Consider the following 26,115-nt stretch of genomic DNA (forward strand, 5'->3'; position numbering starts at 1 on the left):
GCGTGTGCGCGCGCTCTGTTAAAAGACTTTAAAACGCGGCTAAAACTTGAGTCATCAACCTCTAGGACTGTCCTCAAGTCCCGCCCACCAGACAACCGACGTCACACTGTGTTGTAAAGTTGGATCGCTCGTGTGTGTCTGTGCGCGCTCTCGCTCGCGTGTCTGTGTTTATTCAGTGGTCGTCAGCATGTGGAGCGCGAGGACGCTGCGGCAGGTTATGGTGACAGGATCAAACCTTCATCTTCATCATCATCGTCATCATCACTTGTCTGCGGGAATCATCGGAGCACCGTTCTCTAAGGGACAGGTGTGTGAGAGTGTGTGGTCAGGTTTTGGTGGAGATGTGGGGACCAATTCTGTCCCGTCCTCACTTCAGCGTGTCTTGATACGTTTAATACTTGAAGTGTGGGGACATTCTGGGAAAGTGAGGACATTTTGAGAATGTGGGGACATTCTGGGAAAGTAAGGACATTTTGAGAATGTGGGGACATTCTGGGAACGTGAGGACATTTGGAGACTGTGGGAAGGTCCTGGGAAAGTGAGGACATTCTGGGAACGTGAGGACATTTGGAGACTGTGGGAAAGTCCTGGGAAAGTGAGGACATTTTGGGAAAGTGAGGACACTTGGAGAATGTGGTGACATGATGAGAAAGTGGGGACATTCTGGGAAACTGAGGATATTCTGGGGGGAAAGTGAGGACTCTTTGTAATGTGGGGACATTTTTTGGGAAAGTGAGGACATTTTGGTCTGTCCTCACCTTTCTGTCTCACCTGTTTATGATTTAAATGTTAGAACTGGGTCGAGGTTTTGTTTAGGGTGTGTCCTCCTTAAAGTAGCTATATAGGAATGTGTGTGTTGAGGTGTTGTGAGGACAAATGCAGTGCAAGGACATGTTGATGCAGTGAGTACATTTTTGGCAGATCCTCAACACTTGTTAAAGACCTGCGTCAGGTTCACGGTCTAAAGAGAAACTGGTTTTTCTCAGAACATTTCAACTCTCTGAATGTCTCTGACGCTCCCTTCTTAACACAGACACAATCTCATTATCAAGAAACTCCCTCAGAATGATTTATGACCAATGAAAAATGTTGGACACGCCCCCAAAAAAGTCTCCCATCTGGTCCACCGATCCTCGATAAGTGTCCTACATTGTCTCCTTCATTCTGTCCTACTGTATATTAGGTTTCCTAACGTTGTTTAGGAACCACTGGTAAATCAAATAATCACAACATCCTTCATCTCCAGTTTTCTACTTTGTTACCATTGTGTCGTTTGTGTCTTTTGTCCTCACGATTACGTTGTGTGTCCTCTGCAGCCCAGAGACGGCGTGGACCGAGGACCGGACGCGATCAGAGCCGCGGGTTTGCTGCTCAAACTGCAGCAACAAGGTGAGTCACAAACACCATGTAAATGTGTGTGTGTGAGGACGGCAAAGACAAAGGTCAAAGGTCACAGAGTTGACAAATTGAAACAGTTTCCACATCAAACACAGTTAATGTTCACTCACCAGATAAAAGTCAACCTTGTGTTTCATCACAGATGTTTTCAGTTGTGACCTTTAATGTAAAACAAGGTCACGCAGAGGTCGCTGACTTCCCGTGAGACATGTTTGTTTTTTACATGTTTACAGTTTGAAGCGTCTCATTTTAAGCCTGTAATCTGTAATCTGTATAAAATGTGGTCTGGATTTTCTCGTAAAATACATTTTTGTGATGTCATCAGTGGGCGGAGTTTTATCTACAGTTAATAGGAACATATTTGGGTGATCACACACCTACATTGTTTCCTACATCATGTCTCCTTCATCTGAGACATGATCCTTCCTACTTTTATATAAAAGTAAACTTTAATCCTCTCCAGATTACAAAGTGAGCGTCTAAAATAGAAAATGGAACACTTCCTGTCGCAGGTTGTGCAGTGAAGGATTATGGGAACCTTGAGTTTGAGGACGTGTTTGAGGACCCGCCCGTGGGTCGGGTGAAGCGTGCGAGGGCGGTGGGCGGCGCCAACCAGAGGCTGTCAGAGGCGGTGCAGGCGGTGAAGAGGGACGGACACACGAGTGTGATGCTGGGAGGAGATCACAGGTCAGAGGTCACGACTTCTTCATCATAATGATTCTTAGATTTAAATCAAATGTGTTTTCAATGACTTTATAAATAAATAACCTTTCACTTTTTATAAAAGAATGAAGTGTTAGAAACGTCAAATACTGAAAGTGTGCGTGTGTGTGTCTGTTGTGTAACAGTAGCTTCAGTCTGTCAGTAGACTGTAGACTCTCTGCTACTGTAGACTCTCTCTGCTACTGTAGACTCATCGTCACTGTAGACCCTCTCTGCTACTGTAGACTCATCGTCACTGTAGTCACTGTAGTCACTGTAGACTCATCGTCACTGTAGTCACTGTAGACTCATCGTCACTGTAGACCCTCTCTGCTACTGTAGACTCATCGTCACTGTAGTCACTGTAGACTCATCGTCACTGTAGTCACTGTAGACTCATCGTCACTGTAGACCCTCTCTGCTACTGTAGACTCATCGTCACTGTAGTCACTGTAGACTCATCGTCACTATAGTCACTGTAGACTCATCGTCACTGTAGTCACTGTAGACTCATCGTCACTGTAGTCACTGTAGACTCATCGTCACTGTAGACCCTCTCTGCTACTGTAGACTCATCGTCACTGTAGTCACTGTAGACTCATCGTCACTGTAGACTCATCGTCACTGTAGACTCATCGTCACTGTAGTCACTGTAGACTCATCGTCACTGTAGTCACTGTAGACTCATCGTCACTGTAGACCCTCTCTGCTACTGTAGACTCATCGTCACTGTAGACTCATCGTCACTGTAGACCCTCTCTGCTACTGTAGACTCATCGTCACTGTAGACTCATCGTCACTGTAGACCCTCTCTGCTGCTGTAGACTCATCGTCACTGTAGTCACTGTAGACTCATCGTCACTGTAGTCACTGTAGACTCATCGTCACTGTAGACCCTCTCTGCTACTGTAGACTCATCGTCACTGTAGTCACTGTAGACTCATCGTCACTATAGTCACTGTAGACTCATCGTCACTGTAGTCACTGTAGACTCATCGTCACTGTAGTCACTGTAGACTCATCGTCACTGTAGACCCTCTCTGCTACTGTAGACTCATCGTCACTGTAGTCACTGTAGACTCATCGTCACTGTAGTCACTGTAGACTCATCGTCACTGTAGACCCTCTCTGCTACTGTAGACTCATCGTCACTGTAGTCACTGTAGACTCATCGTCACTGTAGTCACTGTAGACTCATCGTCACTGTAGACCCTCTCTGCTACTGTAGACTCATCGTCACTGTAGTCACTGTAGACTCATCGTCACTATAGTCACTGTAGACTCATCGTCACTGTAGTCACTGTAGACTCATCGTCACTGTAGTCACTGTAGACTCATCGTCACTGTAGACCCTCTCTGCTACTGTAGACTCATCGTCACTGTAGTCACTGTAGACTCATCGTCACTGTAGACTCATCGTCACTGTAGACTCATCGTCACTGTAGTCACTGTAGACTCATCGTCACTGTAGTCACTGTAGACTCATCGTCACTGTAGACCCTCTCTGCTACTGTAGACTCATCGTCACTGTAGACTCATCGTCACTGTAGACCCTCTCTGCTACTGTAGACTCATCGTCACTGTAGACTCATCGTCACTGTAGACCCTCTCTGCTGCTGTAGACTCATCGTCACTGTAGTCACTGTAGACTCATCGTCACTGTAGTCACTGTAGACTCATCGTCACTGTAGACCCTCTCTGCTACTGTAGACTTATCGTCACTGTAGTCACTGTAGACTCATCGTCACTATAGTCACTGTAGACTCATCGTCACTGTAGTCACTGTAGACTCATCGTCACTGTAGACCCTCTCTGCTACTGTAGACTCATCGTCACTGTAGTCACTGTAGACTCATCGTCACTGTAGACTCATCGTCACTGTAGACTCATCGTCACTGTAGTCACTGTAGACTCATCGTCACTGTAGTCACTGTAGACTCATCGTCACTGTAGACCCTCTCTGCTACTGTAGACTCATCGTCACTGTAGACTCGTCACTGTAGACCCTCTCTGCTACTGTAGACTCATCGTCACTGTAGTCACTGTAGACTCATCGTCACTATAGTCACTGTAGACTCATCGTCACTGTAGTCACTGTAGACTCATCGTCACTGTAGACCCTCTCTGCTACTGTAGACTCATCGTCACTGTAGTCACTGTAGACTCATCGTCACTGTAGACTCATCGTCACTGTAGACTCATCGTCACTGTAGTCACTGTAGACTCATCGTCACTGTAGTCACTGTAGACTCATCGTCACTGTAGACCCTCTCTGCTACTGTAGACTCATCGTCACTGTAGACTCATCGTCACTGTAGTCACTGTAGACTCATCGTCACTGTAGTCACTGTAGACTCATCGTCACTGTAGACCCTCTCTGCTACTGTAGACTCATCGTCACTGTAGACTCATCGTCACTGTAGACCCTCTCTGCTGCTGTAGACATCATGTTGTGAAATGTTCCTGTCATAGATCACTGATCATGATGAAGATTATAGCTGATGTGAATATTTCTGATGCAGCTGGAAATACTTTAACTTGACTGTAGTTTAGAAGTGACTTTATAAAGCAGACGAAATCTTAATGTTTGACAGTGACTGTGTTTATATTTACACGTGGAAATAAAGTCATGAAACAGTGTTGAGTAAAATGTTTTCATGTAAAATACTTTGAACATGGACACTTCAGTTGGACTTTATCATTATAGATTTGCTCCATATTCTCATCTTCAGTTTGTGTGTCGTCAGGTTACAGCTGAATAAAGATCAAATCAAATGTAACATAATGTTAGGACTGCAGCATTTTATCATCATTAATGAAAGTAAAGTCTGTTCAATGATGAATGAGTGAATTACACTCTATAAAATGTAATAGTGTTCATTTATTGACTCGTCTCTTCACATAAATGTCATGGTTGGTGGCATGTGTTCATATTTCTGCTCAACTGGATTCAAATGGAGGCTGTGCTCTTTGTTTACCCGTTGCCATGGTGAATCGTAGTATCAGAGCTCCATTGATGATGACTTTTTTCATTCCCAACACACACGCTGAACTCAGAGTGAACTGGACTAATGCTGATCAGCTGTTCTGAAACCTGGTGTACGACGAGTTAAGGTTTTAACTCAGAGTTTGTTGAACCTGCTTTCTGAAACAGGCCCCTGTACAAACTGACTTTGTTTGTTTAACTTTTCGAGCGTTTAATATTTAAGGTAAAGTCAAATAAAACGAGTTAAAATGCACTTTCACTTTCACAGTTTTGTGTTTTATTTCAAATATTCTCCAGAATCAAAAAGAAAAATAGAATTAACTGTGAAACAAACGACTTTTATTTGAATCTCATTTAAAAACTGCTGCTGCTTCGTTTGACTTTAAGTAACAAAACAAAGTGACAATAAATATTTATAACAATTTACAGCAACTACTGACGATAAGTTTTTCTCATAAAAAACGATTTTTAAAAAAGTTCAGTCTGAAAATGATGAAGAAACTGAGATGATGAAGACGATGAAGACGACTGTGTGAAATTCAGAACGTAGAACCAGACCCAAAAACCCTGGCAGTGTTTGTTGTGAAGATCTGGTGAGAATCAGACTCAGACTCAGACTAAGACTCTGGTCTCAGGTTGTGAGTTAAAATCTCTTTATTTATTTATTTTTTTACTTGAAGACTCAAAGGAAACGAAAGTGAAAAGCTCTGCGAGAACCTGTCGACTGTCGGAGCTCAGTGCATAAGAACACCAGGACTCGGTGGCTTTGCTCAGTCCATGAGGTTCAAGGTTCGGTTCCAGGTTTCCGGTGGTGATGAGGTAGGCGACGGTCGCGCGAAAGAGGTCTCTCGGTTGAACTTTTAATATATACCTGTAAACGCCACACCCAACTTGAAAATTTGTGCTGGACAACGATATAGCAGTTATAGCTTTCTCCGAGCCGTGAAATGAGTGGTTCTAAATCTAAAACGAGCAGCACGCCAAGTTGCCCAGTTACGCGGGGTGGTGCGGCTACTGTGGCTAGCAAACTTGCTAAAATGGCGAGTGCTAGCTCTGAGGCTCACAACTCACCTGGACTTGTTGAAGAACTCCCTGTCACTTTGTCAATGAGCCAGCTGGTTTCTGAATTGGAGAAGCAACGAGCCTCGCTCCGGAGCGACTTGTCTACATTAATTCAGGAGTCTGTTAAACCGCTACAGACCTCGGTTGACGCACTTCACGAGACTGTGACTCACTTCAACGGCCGCCTCGTTGCTGCAGAATCCCTGGCGGGGGATAACTTTGAGCGCATAACAAGCACCGAAAAAACAGTGAAGTTTCTGCAGGCCCAAAATAAGTCTCTCCAGGACCGCCTCGACGATCTTGAAAACAGATCCCGTAGAGTCAACCTCCGTATAATAAACATCCCTGAGGGCAGTGAAAAAGGTCGGGACCCGATCGAGTTCATATCTACCCTGCTGATGGAAAACCTTGGTCCCGGTGTTTTCTCTAACCCCCCGAATCTGGAGAGGGCACATCGCTCCCTAGCCCAGAAACCTGGACCGGGAGGTAAACCCAGAGCTTTTGTGATTTGCTTTCATCGTTTTCAGGAGAGGGAGAAGGTGCTTCGCTGGGCGAGACAGCACGAGCTTAAGTGCGGCGGAGCAACGCTGCGAGTGTATCCTGATGTCAGCGCTGTCACTGCAAAGAAACGTGCTGCGTTCAACAAAATCAAGCAAGCTCTCTACCAGAAGGGAGTGAAGTTCAGGCTTCTCTTTCCTGCTCGCCTGCAAGTTTCGTTTGAAGATAATACGTTCACTTTTGAAACTCCGGAGGACGCACACGCATTCTACAGCGAGCGAATAATGGACAAATTATAGAGCGCATATTGGCGTTTTCAACTGCCCTCATACTGGGATTTTTCTTTCCTGTTTGAATGAGGCAGTTTGCCCCTTCTACTGTACATACACTGTGGACTTGTGATTGCGATTACCTTCGATGGGCGACATGGTATCCATGGAAACGGGTAAGCGCATGATCAGTGTTTACTCTAGTCATGCTTTAGTGGTGGTATGCTTATACTTCTTTTTTTTTTTTTTTATGCCCTGTTTTGTTGGCAACATATTCCCTAATTTTACATTTTTGATGCCTGATGTTAGGTAAACACTGTCCTTCTAATGTCATTGAACGTGTTACTTTGGCTTCAAAGAGACCCTGATTTGAATTGCTTAGTTAGACTTTGTGTTTTTCCTTGAACCTTATTGACTTTTGATTCTTACTTATATTGGCCCTTTTTTTTTTTTGTGTGTATGCCAGATATCCCACTGCATGAAAGTATTGTAGGGTGTGCTGTTTCTTCATTTGTGCTTAATACTTTTACATGCTTACTGTTGGTCTGCTTACCGTGGCTAGCTTTGAAAGCTGTAATTGTTTTTCTATTTATTTGTTTATTCACGTTCACTTTTTCATAGTCGGATGTTGTTTGGAGTGGTGTATGAGATTGCATTGCTAAGCCGTTTGACCTCTTGAGCGAGAAGCGATTGAGGAAGTAGAAAGTTTTATCCTGTTGGGATTGATGAGGATATGTTCGGTTTGTGTATGGGGAGGGGGGGTGGGAGAATTGCGGAGGGATGCTTTGATAATTTGTTTCGTTTGTGTCTTTTCTCTTTGTCGTTTTGTTTTGTGTGTGTTGTTTCTTTCATTTTTTATTTATTTATTTATTTATTATTATTATTATTATTTATTTTTTTTTTTTCCTTCCCTTCCCCTTTGGCTCAGGAATCACGTCAGGTTTGGGAGTGGTATTGCTCCTTGTGACTCTTTTTAGATATGATGACTCTTCGCTTTATTTCTTGGAATCTGAAAGGTGCCAACCAACCCATTAAGCGTAATAAAGTAATGGCTCATTTAAAGCAACTTGGGGGTGATATTTTCTTTTTACAAGAAACTCACCTCTGCTCTTCGGAGGTTAACTCTATCAAACGGCCTTGGATAGGGGAGATGTTTCACTCTAAATTTCCAGTGAGGGCAAGAGGTGCAGCTATCCTAATACGCAAGAGTGTTCCATTTGAATTATCAGATTTTATTGAGGACCCTAATGGTCGATTTGTAATTATTTCTGGTAAATTATCTGGCATGCCTGTGGTTATGGCTTGTGTTTATGCACCTACGTGGGATGACAGTAATTTCATTACAAGCCTCTTTTCCTTTCTTCCTAAGGTTGATGACCACTATTTGATTATTGGCGGTGATTTTAATCTGGTTCAAGACCCCTCCCTGGACAGGTCTTCTTCTAATGCTCAGGTGCTGTCCAAGTCAGCCAAAGTACTTGATACATACAAAATCAGTTTAGGTTTGTTTGACCCATTGAGGGCTAAATCCCATTCGGACAAAGTTTTTTCCTTTTTTTCGCATGTCCACCATTCATATTCTCGGATAGATTTTTTCCTATTGGATAATTATTTTTTACCGGTGGTTCGTTCATGCGAATACCATAGTATTGTTATTTCGGATCATGCCCCCGTATCTGTTGATATTGGCTTTCCTGGTCGTGTCCCTCCCACCAGACAATGGAGACTTAATTCCTCTTTGTTAGACCAGACTGCTTTTAGAGAATTTCTTCATGCACAGATCTCCTTGTACTTTGATACCAATGATTCTGCGGAGATTCCAAGACGCACTTTATGGGAAGCTTTTAAGGCATTTATGCTTGGGCAAATTATTTCGTATGTTTCATCACTAAGGAAGATGGAAAAGTTAGAGTTGGAGGCAATTGCTAAGGAGGTTTCTAGAGTTGACAATTTGTACGCTTCAGCCCCTACCCCTGCTCTTTATATAGAACGACTTCAGCTTCAGTCCAAATTTGACTTACTATCTACGAGTAAAACTCAGAAGCAGTTATTCTTGGCTAAACAGCACTTTTTTGAGACAGGGGACAAAGCGGGCAGGCTATTGGCACATCAGGCGCGTGCAGCTTCGCTATCTAGATTGATCCCTAAGATCAAATCTGTGTCTGGTGAAGTTACTTCAGACCCCACTGAGATTAATAAGACATTTCGTTCTTTTTACTCTGACCTCTATTCCTCCCAATGTCCCGTGGATGTTTGGGACGGAGAAAACCCATTGGATAGGATTGTTTTTCCTAATGTAGACAAGGATTTGTGTAAGGAGCTGGGCAGTCCAATCTCTATCAAGGAAGTGCAGGAGGCAATTGTGACGCTTCAGAGCGGTAAGACTCCGGGCCCTGATGGGTTCACTGTTGAGTTTTTTAAACTATTTTCAGCCGCCATTGCACCAGCCCTTCGGAAAATGTACAACGAGTCCTTTACTGAGGGTCGTCTGCCCCCAACCCTGTCGGAGGCCTCGATTTCTCTCCTGCTTAAGAGTGATAAAGACCCTCTTCTTTGCGGAAGCTATAGGCCCATTTCCCTCTTGAATGTTGACCTTAAAATCCTGTCAAAAATTTTGGCCCAACGCCTTCAACGGGTCTTATCAAGTATTATATCAATTGATCAAACAGGATTCATGCTTGGGAGACACTCATTTCATAATACTAGGAGGCTTTTAAATATTATTAGCTCCCCTGGTTCGGACACTCCTGAGGTGATAGTCTCATTAGATGCTGAGAAGGCCTTCGACAGGGTGGAGTGGAGATTTCTTTTTTTTGTTTTGCAGAAATTTGGTTTTGATTCTGATTTTATATCTTGGATTAAGTTGCTTTATACTAGCCCAGTGGCTTCAGTCCACACAAATGGACTCCAATCTGCCCCATTTCCCCTTTATCGAGGAACCAGACAGGGCTGCCCCCTTTCCCCCCTCTTATTTGCTTTAGCTATTGAACCTCTAGCTATCTGGCTGCGTCAGGAGGGTGGGTTTGAGGGCATCACCCGAGCTGGGAAGATTCACAAATTATCACTTTATGCTGATGATCTCCTTTTGTATATGTCCAATCCGGCTGCCTCTCTCCCTGTGGTTCTCAGTATTTTTGATAAATTTGGATCCTATTCAGGTTATAAACTTAATCTCCATAAGAGTGAACTTTTCCCCCTGAACCCTCTGGCGAAGAGTATACCCCAACCTTTATTCCCCTTTAAGTATGCTATGGATGGATTTAAATATTTGGGAGTGTTTATTACTAATCCGATCAGTCAGCTTTTCTCGAAAAATTTTTCTCCTCTTTTTGAGAGGTGTAAACTGGACTTTGACAGATGGTCTAGTCTCCCGTTATCCCTAGTTGGTCGAGTTAATTTGGTTAAAATGGTTATTTTGCCCAAGTTTCTATACCTCTTTTCACATATCCCTATCCTTATTAAGAAGGCTTTTTTTAGATCACTTGATCAATCAATAAGTTCCTTCATTTGGGGCAAAAAGCATCCTCGCATCAGAAAATCAGTGCTACAGCTCCCCAAGGCTCTTGGTGGCTTGGCGCTGCCCAATTTCTTACACTATTACTGGTCCTGTAATATTAATAAACTTTTATACTGGTTTAACGACTCAACAGATCATGTGAGGTGCCCAGCATGGGTAGATATGGAACTTTCGTCCTCTAAAATCTCTCTTCACTCCTTGTTGTGTTCTCAACTCCCTCTGACTGCCTCCAACTTTACCTCAAACCCATTGGTAATGAACTCTGTTAGAATTTGGATTCAAATTAGAAAAGGCCTGGGCCTTCATAGGGCCTCAGACCTCTCTCCTATTATAAACAACCACCTATTTTTGCCCTCATGTACGGATTTAACCTTTCAGACTTGGTTCAACAAAGGGTTAACTAAATTTAAGGACCTTTACGACCAAGACACTTTTATGTCCTTTTCTGAGCTCTCAAAGAAATTTGACTTACCGAATTCACACCTATTCCGTTTCTTTCAAATAAGACATTTTATTCGGAACCAGAACCCGGCATTCCCTAGTCGTCCCCCGGAAACGCTAGTGGACTCCTTATTATCTCTTCATCCTGATCGTAGACGGTTAATTTCTAGTATTTACAGCCTTATTGGTTCTACTATTGACAGTCCAGTGTCTGGTCCCAAGGCTTCCTGGGAACAAGAGCTTGGATTCACACTGCCTGATGATTATTGGCAAAAGGTTTTGCAATTAGTTCACTCCTCCTCGATTTGTGCAAGAGTAAAACTCAGAAGCAGTTATTCTTGGCTAAACAGCACTTTTTTGAGACAGGGGACAAAGCGGGCAGGCTATTGGCACATCAGGCGCGTGCAGCTTCCTACAGTGTAAAGTTGTACACAAAGTTCACTACACTAATTTGAAGTTATCTCGGATTTACCCCAATGTGAGTGCCTCTTGTAATAGGTGCAAACAATCTCCAGCTGACCATTCACATATGTTTTGGTTCTGTCCTAGGCTTTCCACATTCTGGTGTGAAATCTTCAGAACTCTTAGCATGGCATATGACACTGTTATTACTCCTGATCCTCTCCTGGCCTTGTTTGGTGCCCCTTTGCATCCTATTTCCTCTAAAGTTATGCAGACTGTTCTTAAATTTACTACCCTGTTGGCCAGGCGGCTTATACTCCTCACCTGGAAACATCCTCATCCTCCATCTCACAGTAGATGGGTGAAAAAGCTGCTATTGTCCATTAGACTGGAAAGGCTTAGGTTTTCCCTGAATGGATCCTTAAGTTCATTTGAGAGGACTTGGAGACCTCTTTTAAAACATATTGAATGTTTGACATCTCTGCCTGATTGTGATGACTGAGCCCCCCCCCTCCCTTTTAGATTTATTTTATTATTTATTTATTTTTAATTATTGATTGATTTTTTTTTTATTATTATTTTTATTTTTTATTTTTATTATTATTATTTTTATTTTTTTTATTTTTTTTTTTTCTCTCTTTTTCTTTCCATGTGTATTTGTTGTATGTTGTATTGATATGATACTATTGTTTGTTCATTGTTGGACAGAGTTTTGCTCTCCTTAAATGGGGTGGGAATGTGGGAGGGGTGAAAATGTGAGAACATTTGAGGAATGGAAGTCTTTTGTGACATTGCTCTGCTCTGTTTTGTATTTGCTTCCAAAAATAAAGTCTATAAAAAAAAAGGTTCGGTTCCAGATTCAGTTCCACAGGAGCTGCAGGCTCCTCCCAGGTTGCATGGTGGTGATTTTGGTTCCACAAATATAGAAATCCCAAACCTCACAGGACCAATCCTGCAGTTGTGGACCTTCTGTTTGCCAGACTGAGACAATCCATCAGTCCTGGAATCGAACCTGCCGCCTCTCACGGACCGGACCACCTTATGGCTGCTGACTAATCCACCGCACCACCACTTCCTGCTGGATTAGGGATTATTTGTCTCCTTTTAATCTTCACTTTGAACGTTGAACTTTCAAATGTTTGGTTCTTTGTAAGAACTTCCCATGGCCACAGGAGGGCGCCAAGTCCATGTTCCACAAGAACATCGAAGCGGTGAGGAGCGTTCCTTTGTTTAAGAATCTCGTTAAACCAGAACAAGCTCGCGGCCGTTGGCAGGGTCACAGGGTCGGTGTTTCTGGTCCAGCAGGTCCTGAACTTTATTACTGAGTTTGGTTCAGTTTGTGAAAAGCACATTTAGACGTTTGAAGGTCTAATGTTCTGTTTATTTTCTTAAAGAAGTTCATTTTAAAAGTTCAGTCAAACGTGATTCTCTGAAAGAAAATGAAGAACTAAATCGTCACGACGGACACTAACATTCAGACTTCCTGTTGTTTGTCCTACCGGGGTTCCACCCTTGGGGGGCGTGACTGAGCTGATTCTGATTTGCGTGTCCGTCTTTGTTTGTGTTCAGCCTTGCGATCGGATCCATCCACGGTCATGCGGCGGCCGTTGGAGAGTTGGGCGTGGTTTGGGTCGACGCCCACGCCGACATCAACACCCCACTGACCACGCCCACCGGAAACATCCACGGACAGCCCATGTCGTACCTGCTGCGTGAGCTGCAGTCCAAGGTGAACTTAGTTCAAAGAACCCAGACACGAACGTTTGCTCTGGAGTTCTGATGTTTGTCTGTCGTCAGATTCCCGTTCTTCCGAACTTCTCCTGGATCAAAGCGTGCGTTTCCGCCAAAGACGTGGTCTACGTGGGTTTGAGGGACGTGGATCCGGAGGAACAGTACGTTGATCTCTGGTCATGTGAGCGAACGACGCTAAGAACGTTTGTGACGTTTTTTCTTTGCGTTTTCTGTCAGTTTCATCCTGAAGACACTGGGAGTGAAGATGTTCTCCATGTCACAGGTAGATCAGCTCGGTGTCGCCAAGGTCATGGAGGAAACATGTGACTACCTTTCTGCCAAGTAAGCTCCGCCCCATCACTGATTATTATATTACATATTATCAACAGTAGAATATCACGTTAAATGTTACAATAAGATTTCAAAAAAATAAAACAATTGTTAGGCATCCAATTTGTTTTCAGTTTTTTTTCTCAAAAAATTTTTTTTCGCAGAATTCAAGCCGTTTTTTTTTTACACGCTTCCGTACAGCACACCATAAACTGACGACAGTATTTCTTATTTCATTTTTCTGTAGAGTGAAGAAACCGATTCACCTCAGTTACGACATCGATGCCATCGACCCCTCTGTTACCCCCGCAACGGGAACACCAGTGCGGGGAGGACTGACTTACCGAGAGGGCGTGTACATTACGGAACACTTGTGTCAGACAGGTAACGAAAAAGAACCACTGAGGTCACGTTTCCATAGTTACCGTGAACATGGTGAATAACATGTCTGTCCTCAGGTCTCCTGTCGGCGGTCGACCTGGTGGAGGTGAATCCTCTGCGAGGTCACGGCGAGGACGGCGTGACCTCCACAGTGGACACGGCGGTCGCCCTGCTGCTCGGCTGCTTCGGACGACTTCGCGAGGGAAACCACTCGTCCGATTATCGTCTGCCCGAACCATGAGCGGGGCCACGCCCACATGGTACTGCGCACACGCACACCTGCGCGTGACGTCAGTGAACGACATGTTTAAAACCAAAGATGTGACGTCAACAGTCGACCTGTTTAAGATAAATGGCGTTTTATTAACTATAAACATTTTAGAACTTATAAACTTTGTAAAACTTGATATTAACAAAAAAGATCAAATTTTGACGTGATTTTTTGTTTCACATTCTAATAAATGCTTTTAAAACATTAGCAAAGATTGTCAAAGCATACTTTTTTATTGAAATAAAAGCTTAATGTCGTCTTAAAGATCATCAAATGATAGCTAAGATTTAGACAAATAACTGATTACCCAAACATTAGCAAGAGTCAAACATTGATCCGAAAGTTAGCTACGAGTTGATTGTGATTGTAAGTTTACTAAAGTTTAGCAAATGATCCAAAAGAACCTTAAAGATTCGTTAACCAACAATAATCACATACATTTAAAGTTATTTTTTAAGAAATAACAAATTCTACTAAATAATTAGCTTTTAAAATTTTTACAAGATTTTTACGAGACGTTTTTTGATGTCATTTTAATCTGCGACTTTGTTTATAACAAATTTGACGTATGAAAAAAGTTAATGATTAAACTTTATTGGTGTGTGTGTGTTCAACATCAAAATAAATACAAATTTGTATCAATAAAGTTTTTTCGCTGAGTACTGTTGGTTGTGTCAGGTGAGACAAAAAAATGATGAGTCATGAAACAGAGGTGACTGTTTCATGACTCATCGTTTTTTTTCTCTCTGAAGTGTTTGGAAAAGTTTTTCAAAATAAAAGCAGGTGATTAAATCTGAACTGATCGAACATATTGATCATTAATATCTAATATAAAATATTTAATCATTAAGTTGACCGGCAGGGGCAAAGTTAGCGTTGCTAGTCCGTTTTGCCGAGACCGCAGCGTCTCCTGAACTCTTGTCCTCGCTCATGGATCCATTTATTGGACACTGCAGAGACACAGACAGGAAGTGACATCACAGTGAAGCAGAAACTCCCCGCGTTAACCACATGGCGGCGACAGCGAGCGCCGCAAACTCACCCCATTTGCTCCCGACCAGAACCGGACAGGCAGCGTGTCTCGTCCGATCGTCTCCTTCTCCGCTGGCATAAAGGTTGTACCAGAACACGGCCGTCCCCTGGACACAAAGATCAATACACTGATCAATAACCTTTAATCAATCAATTTAAACACAAACTGCTTTCATATATTTGGGGAACTGCACCTTTATAGGCTTCACAGAAGCTCTGACATCAGTGAAGACTGTGGCGCCCCCTGCCTGTACGTCACTCATCTGCAGCAGGTAAACAACACATAACATGTAAACATGACATCACAACAGGTAAACAACAGGTAAACAGGCTGACTGACGTAAAGCAGCCAGGTGGCGATTCTCCTTCCCAACTCCTCTGATCTTTCTTCCTGCAAACAGGAAACAGGAAGTGGGTCAACTTGAGGTTCCGACCCTGAAGCGTCGCTCATGTATTTACGAACGATTAGCAAAGAAAACAGATCTAAACATTTACCCGCCCAAAGTCATAGTGAGGCTCGTACTGTCCACCAACACCGTAGTTAGCCACCTAAAAACACACACACACACACAAACACACACGTCAGCTGACTGATGGCGTCTTCAGTACTGTGATGTCACCAGGAGGGGGCGTTACCTGCAAGTGTTCAGCTGTGGACATGTCCAGACCTGTGATGTCCTCGATCCTCTGGTTGATCTTATCGATAACTGGATGTTCGTGTTCTCTGAGCCACGCGCTGATGAATGAGGAGGAGGGGGGCGGGGTCAATGTGAGGGGTCAGGGTCAATGTAATGCGTGGCTTAGATTTGGTTTGATTTGTCAGTGCCAAAATTTCATAGCACAGAAAGAAGTCCAAAGTGTCAAAAAAGTCATACTTTAGCATGTCGTCCAAAATTTGACAAAAAAGTCCTACTTTAGAATGTTGTCCAAAATTTGACAAAAAAGTCATACTTTAATATGTCGTCCAAAATTTGACAAAAAGTCATAGTATAGTATGTCGTCCAAAATTTGACAAAAAAGTCATACTATATGTATGTATATCGTCTTGTTCTAGCCAGGACTTGAACCCGTACCTTTTTTATCAAAGGCAAGAGTGCTAACCACTACACAAAACTTGTGGACCCGAACAAAAGTATGTTGTCCTAAATGACACCAAAACATCATAGTATAGTATGTCGTCCAAAATCAGTCAAAAAATTCATACTTTAGCATGTCGTCCAAAATTTGACAAAAAAGTCATACTTTAGCATGTCGTCCTAAATTTGACAAAAAAAGTCATAGGTTAGTACGTCGTCCAAAATCAGTCAAAAAATTCATAGTATAGTATGTCGTCCAAAATTTGACAAAAAAAATGTGACTCTTAACTGTGGTTGATTTTCTCAGTCCATCGTTGTCCATAAAAAACACTAAGCACTAAAAATTAAATCTTACTATGTCCCTCCTCCGTAAATTACAATTAAATTGAAATAAAATAAAAAATAAAAACAACAAAAAAAGGTGGTGCATAAAGAGGCGGATCATAGAAAGGCGGTGTGTCTCACTTCTTACTGATGCGGTAGTCAACCGTCTTCCCTCTGCCAGTTTTAGCATGATAGACACCGGCTCGTTGGAGCTGAGGAGCCAATCAGCTGACAGTTAGTGACCTCTGACCTCTAGTCAGAGGTTAACATTTTCAAACAGTCTCAAAAACATGACTCTGCAAAAATACACATGACATTGTTTGTGAACAACCGCTTTATAAATAAATAAACCGAACTGGCTGCAGTGTAGCATAAGACTCACCCGGGGCTTGGCGAGCTCTTTGACCGTCTCCAAGTCTTTGTCCGACACGATGTCATGGTAGCGGACGATGAAGGGGCGGTCCCACTCGACCTCCTGCTTCACTGGACCAATTACGTACCTCGGGTGGCGATTGTTGTCATAGTAACGGCAGAAGAGGCGGATCTGCCTGCGTGGCGTCTGACAGAAAGACGAGCATTGTGCAAAACATTTGACGAACCTTTGACTGACCTTTGACTAACCTTTGACTGACATTTGACTGACCTTTGACTAACTTTTGACTAACCTTTGACTGACCTTTGACTGACCTTTGACTAACTCTTGACTAACCTTTGACTGACCTTTGACTGACCTTTGACTAACCTTTGACTGACCTTTGACTAAACTTTGACTGACCTTTGACTAACCTTTGATTAACTCTTGTCTAACCTTTGACTGACCTTTGACTAACTTTTGACTAACCTTTGACTGACCTTTGACTAATCTTTGACTGACCTTTGACTAACTCTTGACTAACCTTTGACTGACCTTTGAATAACCTTTGACTGACCTTTGACTAATCTTTGACTAACTTTTAACTAACATTTGACAAACTTTAGACTAACCCTTGACTAACTTTTAACTAACCTTTGACTAACTTTTGACTAACCTTTGACTGACGTTTGACTAACTCTTGACTAACTTTTAACTAACTTTTGACTAACCTTTGACTAACTTTTGACTAACCTTTGACTGACCTTTGACTAACTCTTGACTAACTTTTAACTAACCTTTGACTAGCTCTTGACGAACCCTTGACTAACCTTTGACTAACTTCCGACTAACATTTGACAAACTTTAGACTAACCTTTGACTAACCCTTGACTACCTTTAACTAACCTTTGACTAACTCTTGACGAACCCTTGACTAACCTTTGACTAACTTCAGACTAACATTTGACAAACTTTAGACTAACCTTTGACTAACTTTTAACTAACCTTTGACTGACCTTTGACTAACTCTTGACTAACTTTTAACTAACCTTTGACTAACCTTTGATTAACTTTTGACTAACCTTTGACTAACTTTTGACTGACCTTTGACTAACTCTTGACTAACTTAACTAACCTTTGACTAACTCTTGACTAACCCTTGACTAACCTTGACTAACTTTGACTAACTTTTGACTAACCTTTGACTAACTTTTGACTACCTTTTAACTTACTTTTGACTAACTTTTGGCTAACTATTAACAATGTTTTAATTAACTATGTTTTGACAAACTATTAACTATGTTTTGGCTAACTATTAACTATGTTTTGACTAACTATTAACTATGTTTTGGCTAACTATTAACAATGTTTTAACTAACTATTAACTATGTTTTGGCTAACTATTAACAATGTTTTAATTAACTATGTTTTGACAAACTATTAACTATGTTTTGGCTAACTATTAACTATGTTTTTACTAACTATTAACAATGTTTTAACTAACTATTAACTATGTTTTGGCTAACAATTAACTATGTTTTGACTAACTATGAACTATGTTTTGACTAACTATTAACAATATTTTAACTTACTTTTAACTAACCTTTGACTAACTTTCAACTAACATTTGACAAACTTTAGACTAACCTTTGACTAACCCTTGACTAACTTTAGACTACCTTTAACCAACTTTTGATCAACCTTTGACTAACTCTTGACTAACCTGTCCATCATGCGTTGTGAGTGCGATGTCGTTGAAGGTAGTGTTTGAGCACTTCCTGTCTCCTCACCATCGACACGCCTTCGCCTCGACACAGCTCTTCGTAGCGCCGCCTCACTGGCAGGAAGTCGTCAGGGACATTGTGTGTCGCCCCCTTTGGACTCCGCGCAGACTCCGCCCTTTTCTCCTCTCCCTTCTGATTGGACAGCTGATGCTCAAAGTACTTTTGATTTTTGGTAGCTCGCTGGTGCGTCGGATCTGGAAATGTCATGGTAAACAAGGTCAGAGGTCAACCAAACACTGACCATGTCCCCGCCCCTTTATTCTTCTTCAATATTTCATCCAGTTTTATTCTTATATGTTATATTTTTGTTACCCACCGAGCTCCAGCAGCCTCTTGGTGAGCTGCAGCGCTCTCTCCAGCTCCCCCTGCTGGTACAGTGTGTAACTCAGATAGTCCAGGACGGTGATGGCGTCCACGCTGCTGGACGTCTCTCCCTGGTCCAACTGCTTCAGAGCCTGAATCATCCACAGCTGCGCGTGATAGTAGTCTTTCTGCAAGTACGCCGACCTCCCGATGTCGAAGCAGTCGCTGACCGTCAGAGAGCCGCGGTTAGAGGAGGAGCCTGAGCAGGTGACAGACACCAGGTAAAAGGTCAACACAAGAGCCAGTGTCTCAATGCTCCCTAACTAGAGATGTTCCGATACCGATTCCGATACTTGTGCTGTGGGTATCGGCCGATACAGAGTGCAGATACCGATACCATTGTGTTATAAAAAAATATATATCATACTACGCCTGCATGACTGTGATATGATTATCATTGGTGGTAAGGTTTGGCTCAGGTTAAACCCTCTGTAAAACATGAACGAATACAGCAAATGGACACCATTTATTTTTACCAGTGATATATGTGTCACAGTCTGCTCTGCGCCCCTCCTGCTCTGCTGCTCTGCCACACCCCTCATCAGCTAACTGCTTCCACCTGCTGCTCTCACCTGCTCATCATCTCCAATCAAGCCAGTATATATGCAGCTTCCCTCCACTCACTCCTTGCCAGATTGTCTTCGCTCTCATGCCTGACTCTCCAGCGTTCATTCCCGGACTGCTTACCTGGTATCGACCTGATCTGCCCCTGACCTTTGCTTCACGCCTCAGCCTCGGTAAACCCACCTGCCTTCTGTCCCTGACTACGAGTTCTGCCTGCCTGTTTCCTGCTATCAGTCTGCCTGTGGCTGTAGCTGCTCACGAGTCCCAGATTTCTTGCCTGCCCTGTGGCCCTTCGCTAACTTGCTCGCCTGGCGCCTGGGAGACCGGGATTCGAATCCTGCCATACTCTGCTGCTTCATTCTGTTTGGTGTCAAATAAAGACTGTTCAAGTAAACCTTCCTGTTTGAGCTGCAATTGGGTCCAGTCAATACCCGTTACAATATTATTTCCTTTTTCAGCTTGTACGTTTGTTTTGATTCTGGTCCAAACACCGCCGCAGCACTGGCAAAGCTTCATGTTTCCATGACGACTGATCGGGAAAGGACGCGTGACATCATTTTTACTCCAGATTGTTAAAATGAGTCTTTGAAGTAACGCTAAACTTTAAAAACGCATACATACGCTCCAGTTTGACTGTAGGCGCGCTAACGGAGCTAACGCAGCTAACAATGCTAACGGAGCTAACTGGTAAATGCTGCCAAACAGCCGACATGATGAGCTAACGTTAGCTCCTTGTCTACAGGTGTCGGGTGATCAGTTCTTCTTCACACCTCTAAAAAAAGCACAGTGCAACTGTTTCAAGAGCGGCGAAGAAGAACCGCGTCAGAGCTAACGGAGCTCTAATTAATTACGTGGTATCGGATCGGTGCATGGACTCCAGTACTCGCCGATACCGATGCCCACATTTTTGGCAGTATCTGAGGCATTTCCGATTCTGGTATCGGAATCGGAACAGCTCTATCCCTAACATGTTGCTAATGTGACATAGTGGGTGGAACTGTGGTGGTGGGCGGGGCTGACCTGGCAGGTGTCCAGTGGCGATGGCATCCGTGTCCAGCTGGTACGTGTCCTGCAGTCTCAGCAGAGCTTTGGCTGCTCCGGTCTCATCGTCAGAGTCAGGGAAGTTCTGTCTGTGGACAGTGAGGTTAGAGACGAAAACTGAGAGACAGACAGGGAGAGAGAGAGAGAGTGAGAGAGACAGACACACACAGAGAGAGAGATAGACACACAAAATAAATCACATAAATCTTTGTTTCAAACACTTTATGCTGCCATGAATGACAGCAGGCTGTGTGTGTGTGTGTGTGTGTGTGTGTGTACCATCAGACATGTCACTCAGCACCAGACTCTCTAGCTCCGCCCACTCAGTGTTGAGCCTCTTGATTAGTTTGAAGGCATTCACTGGATGACCGAGGAAACCTTCAGGGTCCTGAGTGGCAGCAGCTGAGAGGACGTCCAGTTTATCAGCCCACCTACACACACACACACACACACAGGGAAACATTGTCAGGTGTATTGGCTAACTATTAATTATGTTTTGGCTAACAATTAACTATGTTATGACTAACTATTAAAAATGTTTTAACTAACTATTAACAATGTTTTAACTAACTATTAACTATGTTTGGCTTACTATTAACTATGTTTTGGCTAACTATTAACTATGTTTGACTAACAATTAACAATATTTTAACTAACTATTAACCTCTTTTGACTAACTATTAACAATATTTTAACTAACTATTAACTATGTTTTGACTAACTATTAACTATGTTTTAACTAACTATGTTTTGACTAACTATGAACTATGTTTTGACTAACTATTAACAATATTTTAACTAACTATTAACTATGTTTTGACTAACTATTAACTATGTATTAACTAACTATGTTTTGGCTAACTTAACTATGTTTTGGCGAACTATTAACAATGTTTTAACTCACTATTAACTATGTTTTGACTAACTATTTACAATGTTTTAACTAACTATTAACTATGTTTTGGCTAACTATTAACTATGTTTTAACTAACTATTAACAATGTTTTAACTAACTATGTTTTGGCTAACTTAACTATGTTTTGGCGAACTATTAACAATGTTTTAACTCACTATTAACTATGTTTTGACTAACTATTTACAATGTTTTAACTAACTATTAACTATGTTTTGGCTAACTATTAACTATGTTTTAACTAACTATTAACAATGTTTTAACTGACTATTAACTATGTTTTGACTAACTATTAACTATGTTTGCCTAACTATTAATTATGTTTTAACTAACTATGTTTTGACTAACTATTAACTATGTTTGACTAACTATTAACTATGTTTTGACTAACTATTAACTATGTTTGGCTAACTATTAACTATGTTTGACTAACTATTAACTATGTTTTGACTAACTATTAACTATGTTTGGCTAACTATTAACTATGTTTTGACTAACTATTAACTATGTTTTGGCTATCTATGAACTATGTTTAGCTAACTATTAACTATGTTTAAACTAACTATGTTTTAACTAACTATTAACTATGTTTTAACTAACTATTAACTATGTTTTGGCGAACTATTAACAATGTTTTAACTAACTATTAACTATGTTTTGACTAACTATTAACAATGTTTTAACTAACTATTAACTATGTTTTGGCTAACTATTAACTATGTTTTAACTAACTACTACCTATGTTTTGGCTAACTATTAACTATGTTTTGACTAACTATTAACAATATTTTAACTAACTACTAACTATGTTTTGACTAACTATTAACAATATTTTAACTAACTATTAACTATGTTTTGGCGAACTATTAACAATGTTTTAACTCACTATTAACTATGTTTTGACTAACTATTTACAATGTTTTAACTAACTATTAACAATGTTTTAACTAACTATTAACTATGTTTTGGCTAACTATTAACTATGTTTTGGCTAACAATTAACTATGTTTTGACTATTAACTATGTTTTGACTTACTTTTAACAATATTTTAACTAACTATGTTTTGACTAACTATTAACAATATTTTAACTAACAATTAACTATGTTTTGACTAACTATTAACTATGTTTGGCTAACTATTAACTATGTTTTAACTAACTATGTTTTAAATAACTATTAACTATGTTTGGCTAACAATTAACTATGTTTTGGCTAACTTTTAACTAACTATTAACTATGTTTTGACTAACTATTAACTATGTTTTGGCTAACTATTAACTATGTTTTAACTAACTATGTTTTGGCTAACTATTCACTATGTTTTAACTAACTATTAACTATGTTTTGACTAACTATTAACTATATTTTGGCGAACTATTAACAATGTTTTAACTAACTATTAACTATGTTTTGACTAACTATTAACAATGTTTTAACTAACTATTAACTATGTTTTGGCTAACTATTAACTATGTTTTGGCTAACAATTAACTATGTTTTGACTATTAACTATGTTTTGACTAACTATTAACAATATTTTAACTAACTATTAACTATGTTTTGGCTAACTATTAACTATGTTTTGACTAACTATTAACTATGTTTTGACTAACTATTAACAATATTTTAACTAACTATTAACTATGTTTTGACTAACTATTAACTATGTTTTGGCTAACTATTAACTATGTTTAGCTAACTATTAACTATATTTTAACTAACTATGTTTTGACTTACTATTAACAATGTTTTAACTAACTATTAACTATGTTTTGACTAACTATTAACAATGTTTTAACTAACTATTAACTATGTTTTGGCTAACTATTAACAATGTTTTAACTAACTATGAACTATGTTTTGGCTAACTATTAACAATGTTTTAACTAACTATTAACTATGTTTTGGCTAACAATTAACTATGTTTTGACTATTAACTATGTTTTGACTTACTATTAACAATATTTTAACTAACTATTAACTATGTTTTGACTAACTATTAACAATATTTTAACTAACTATTAACTATGTTTTAACTAACTATGTTTTGGCTAACTATTCACTATGTTTTAACTAACTATTAACTATGTTTTGACTAACTATTAACTATATTTTGGCGAACTATTAACAATGTTTTAACTAACTATTAACTATGTTTTGACTAACTATTAACTATATTTGGCGAACTATTAACAATGTTTTAACTGACTATTAACTATGTTTTGACTAACTATTAACAATGTTTTAACTAACTATTAACTATGTTTTGTCTAACTATTAACTATGTTTTAACTAACTATTAACAATGTTTTAACTAACTATTAACTATGTTTTGGCTAACTATTAACTATGTTTTGGCTAACAATTAACTATGTTTTAACTAACTATTAACAATGTTTTAACTAACTATTAACTATGTTTTGGCTAACAATTAACTATGTTTTGACTATTAACTATGTTTTGACTAACTATTAACAATATTTTAACTAACTATTAACTATGTTTTGGCTAACTATTAACTATGTTTTGACTAACTATTAACTATATTTGACTAACTATTAACAATATTTTAACTAATTATTAACTATGTTTTGACTAACTATTAACTATGTTTTGGCTAACTATTAACTATGTTTAGCTAACTATTAACTTTATTTTAACTAACAAGTTAACAGTTTAAAATGAGAATCAGGTACGTTTTGATTTGCTCCAGTTTCTTCTCCTCTGCTTGGATGTAGTTCTTCAGAGACGTGAGCAGGTCCTTCTCTGTGAACAGCAGGTCAGTCATCTTACCTGCACGCACACGCACACACACACACACACACACACACGCAGACCCACAGACACACACACACACACATGCAAGCACGCACACACTGAAGTTCACACACGTCCAGCTCCTGTTTTCACATCAGCAGATCATGGTTTTACTCACTGATGGAGGTGAAGAAGTCGTCATGAGCCGAGGACGACGTGAGGAGGAGACAGAGGACCAGAGACGACCAACACCAGGACGCCATTCTGCCTCCGCACATATAATATAGTAATACATATAAATAGTATGCACCCTCTAGAAATTCAACCTTTACTTTTATACATTCAAGCTTTACATTTACAATTGCATTGTCTCGTTTGTCTCGTTCTTTTCAGGTTACTGTCGTTTGTCCATAATAAGCAAGAATTTTTCCGACGGTTGTTACGCCTCAGAAGACCAGTGTGACTGGTTAGGGTTTGGCTCAGCACGTCTTCTAAAAGTACCTTTGTAATCAAAATGATAATTCGATAAATACATAATTGTTTTAATTACAACAATACAATTGTCCAGTTGTGACAAATGTAACATAATTATGAAACATTACATTGGATTACATGTCATTTAGCAGATTAAGCGATACAAAATTTACAATACAATACTGAAACAGGATTATGGTAAGATTTAGAAATAATCTACATGTAGCATCGCAGTTCAAACATAGGCAAAATACTTCTATTCATCTATCAAAGGTCCCTGAAACCAGTCATTCCCCCTTAAGAGTAATTAATTGATAAGATAAGATAGTCCTTTATCTCGCAGTGGGGAAATTTACAATTACCAAACAATAACTAAACACTCCTTTAACTAACTGTTGACACGTTCAAACATTCACGACTAGCTAAATAACCTGAGTTTAATTCAAGAAATAAACTCAACAAAATCGTTATCAAGTGAGTTTTACAGGAGAGCAGATTCTTATGGACCGGATGTCCGTGAATGCATCATGAAGACAGGTGTGTGTGTGTTTTTTTTACCTGCAGGTCAGAGAAGAAGAGAAGAGAGGAGTCCCCGCAGATCCACGCGTTTCTTCTTCTTCTTCTTCTTCTTCTTCTGTTTGAATCAGCTGTGACTTTAATGTCAAACATTTTATGAAGAGGATAATTAACGTCTTTCTTCCGGCTCCGAGGTTGAAACAGGTGCAGCCACACGGGAAACCACGCCCCCTCTGTAAAAAAAAACACTAAAATAAAAAAAATCACACAGAAAGTATCCCAGAATGCATTTCGCAGCAACCTTTTTTTTTAAAACAAGTTTATTGCAATACGGTTACAGTACAGAAGTGATGAAAGAAACATACTGCATTAGTGAACAAACAGAGCAAAAACAGGAGAAATACAACGTTGCCAGGGTAGCTGATGAGTTATTAAAAAGAGAAAGAAAAGGAGGACCAAACATTGACAGTCTTAATTGCCTTTTTGTTGTTAGAGCCAGAAATCAAAGAAATATAGTGCACAACTTCATGGGTAAAAGGGACAAAATTAGGTTTTTTGCCACTGAATTTACATTTAGGAATATGGAATGTTGCCAATAGAATCAATACATTTATAATGAATTACTTATTCTCTCTATTTTGAGTTCTATAAAAGCAAAATATCACATTTTCCCATAATAAAACAAAGTCTTTTATTAGGGTCAATGAAAGTCAATGATGAATCTGCTGAAGTTTTGCCAAAATGATCTGGTGTGTGAACAATAACAAAAGAAGTGTAAAACAGTTTCTGGGTGATTTTCACAAAAGGAACAGTTTGTATTTATGTCTCTTTTAAATGTTGTCATAGAGTGATTAGCAGGATAATATCGGTGAATTATTTTGAACGATACTTCTTTCACCTTGTTTACTATCATGTATTTGTTAGGAATCA

The 26,115-nt window shown here is 40.1% G+C and overlaps 2 protein-coding genes across 3 annotated transcripts; one reads left to right on the forward strand and one right to left on the reverse strand.

Annotated features, from left to right (window-relative positions):
* Positions 1–108: 108 nt before the first annotated feature.
* arg1 (arginase 1) lies at positions 109–14,786 on the forward strand. Its single transcript, XM_058620619.1, has 8 exons — positions 109–307; positions 1,317–1,389; positions 1,911–2,085; positions 12,845–13,004; positions 13,073–13,167; positions 13,244–13,348; positions 13,584–13,720; positions 13,795–14,786. Exons 1-8 carry the CDS (start codon positions 188–190, stop codon positions 13,956–13,958), a joined length of 1,029 nt encoding a protein of 342 aa, XP_058476602.1. The 5' UTR covers positions 109–187; the 3' UTR covers positions 13,959–14,786.
* On the reverse strand, positions 14,567–25,402 carry LOC131448300 (prolyl 4-hydroxylase subunit alpha-1-like). 2 transcript variants are annotated; one of them, XM_058620616.1, is made up of 15 exons: positions 25,228–25,402; positions 24,374–24,459; positions 24,135–24,231; positions 20,804–20,955; positions 20,504–20,641; positions 18,873–19,118; positions 18,563–18,750; positions 16,803–16,979; positions 16,562–16,632; positions 15,657–15,756; positions 15,516–15,569; positions 15,361–15,411; positions 15,215–15,283; positions 15,031–15,127; positions 14,567–14,938 (listed from the first exon to the last, which is right to left on the reverse strand). In XM_058620616.1, exons 2-15 carry the CDS (start codon positions 24,456–24,458, stop codon positions 14,868–14,870), a joined length of 1,596 nt encoding a protein of 531 aa, XP_058476599.1. In that variant the 5' UTR covers position 24,459; positions 25,228–25,402; the 3' UTR covers positions 14,567–14,867. The 2 variants fall into 2 exon arrangements, with proteins under 2 accessions (XP_058476599.1, XP_058476600.1); XM_058620617.1 differs by having other exon boundaries at positions 24,374–24,465.
* Positions 25,403–26,115: the final 713 nt, after the last annotated feature.

The sequence above is a fragment of the Solea solea genome, chromosome 21 (assembly GCF_958295425.1).
Source record: "Solea solea chromosome 21, fSolSol10.1, whole genome shotgun sequence".
Taxonomy (NCBI): domain Eukaryota; kingdom Metazoa; phylum Chordata; class Actinopteri; order Pleuronectiformes; family Soleidae; genus Solea; species Solea solea.

What these genes read in the sequence shown, in the direction of transcription:
- arg1 (XM_058620619.1), top strand. Translation starts at nt 188, where the DNA reads ATGTGGAGCGCGAGGACGCTGCGGCAGGTTATGGTGACAGGATCAAAC. An exon ending in TGCGTGAGCTGCAGTCCAAG is followed by an intron (nt 13,005 to 13,072) that starts GTGAACTTAGTT and finishes GTCTGTCGTCAG; the next exon opens with ATTCCCGTTCTTCCGAACTT. An exon ending in GACGTGGATCCGGAGGAACA is followed by an intron (nt 13,168 to 13,243) that starts GTACGTTGATCT and finishes GTTTTCTGTCAG; the next exon opens with TTTCATCCTGAAGACACTGG.
- LOC131448300 (XM_058620616.1), bottom strand. Translation starts at nt 24,458, where the DNA reads ATGGCGTCCTGGTGTTGGTCGTCTCTGGTCCTCTGTCTCCTCCTCACG. An exon ending in CGCCACTGGACACCTGCCAG is followed by an intron (nt 19,119 to 20,503) that starts GTCAGCCCCGCC and finishes TCACCTGCTCAG; the next exon opens with GCTCCTCCTCTAACCGCGGC. An exon ending in TCGCCACCTGGCTGCTTTAC is followed by an intron (nt 15,284 to 15,360) that starts GTCAGTCAGCCT and finishes TACCTGCTGCAG; the next exon opens with ATGAGTGACGTACAGGCAGG.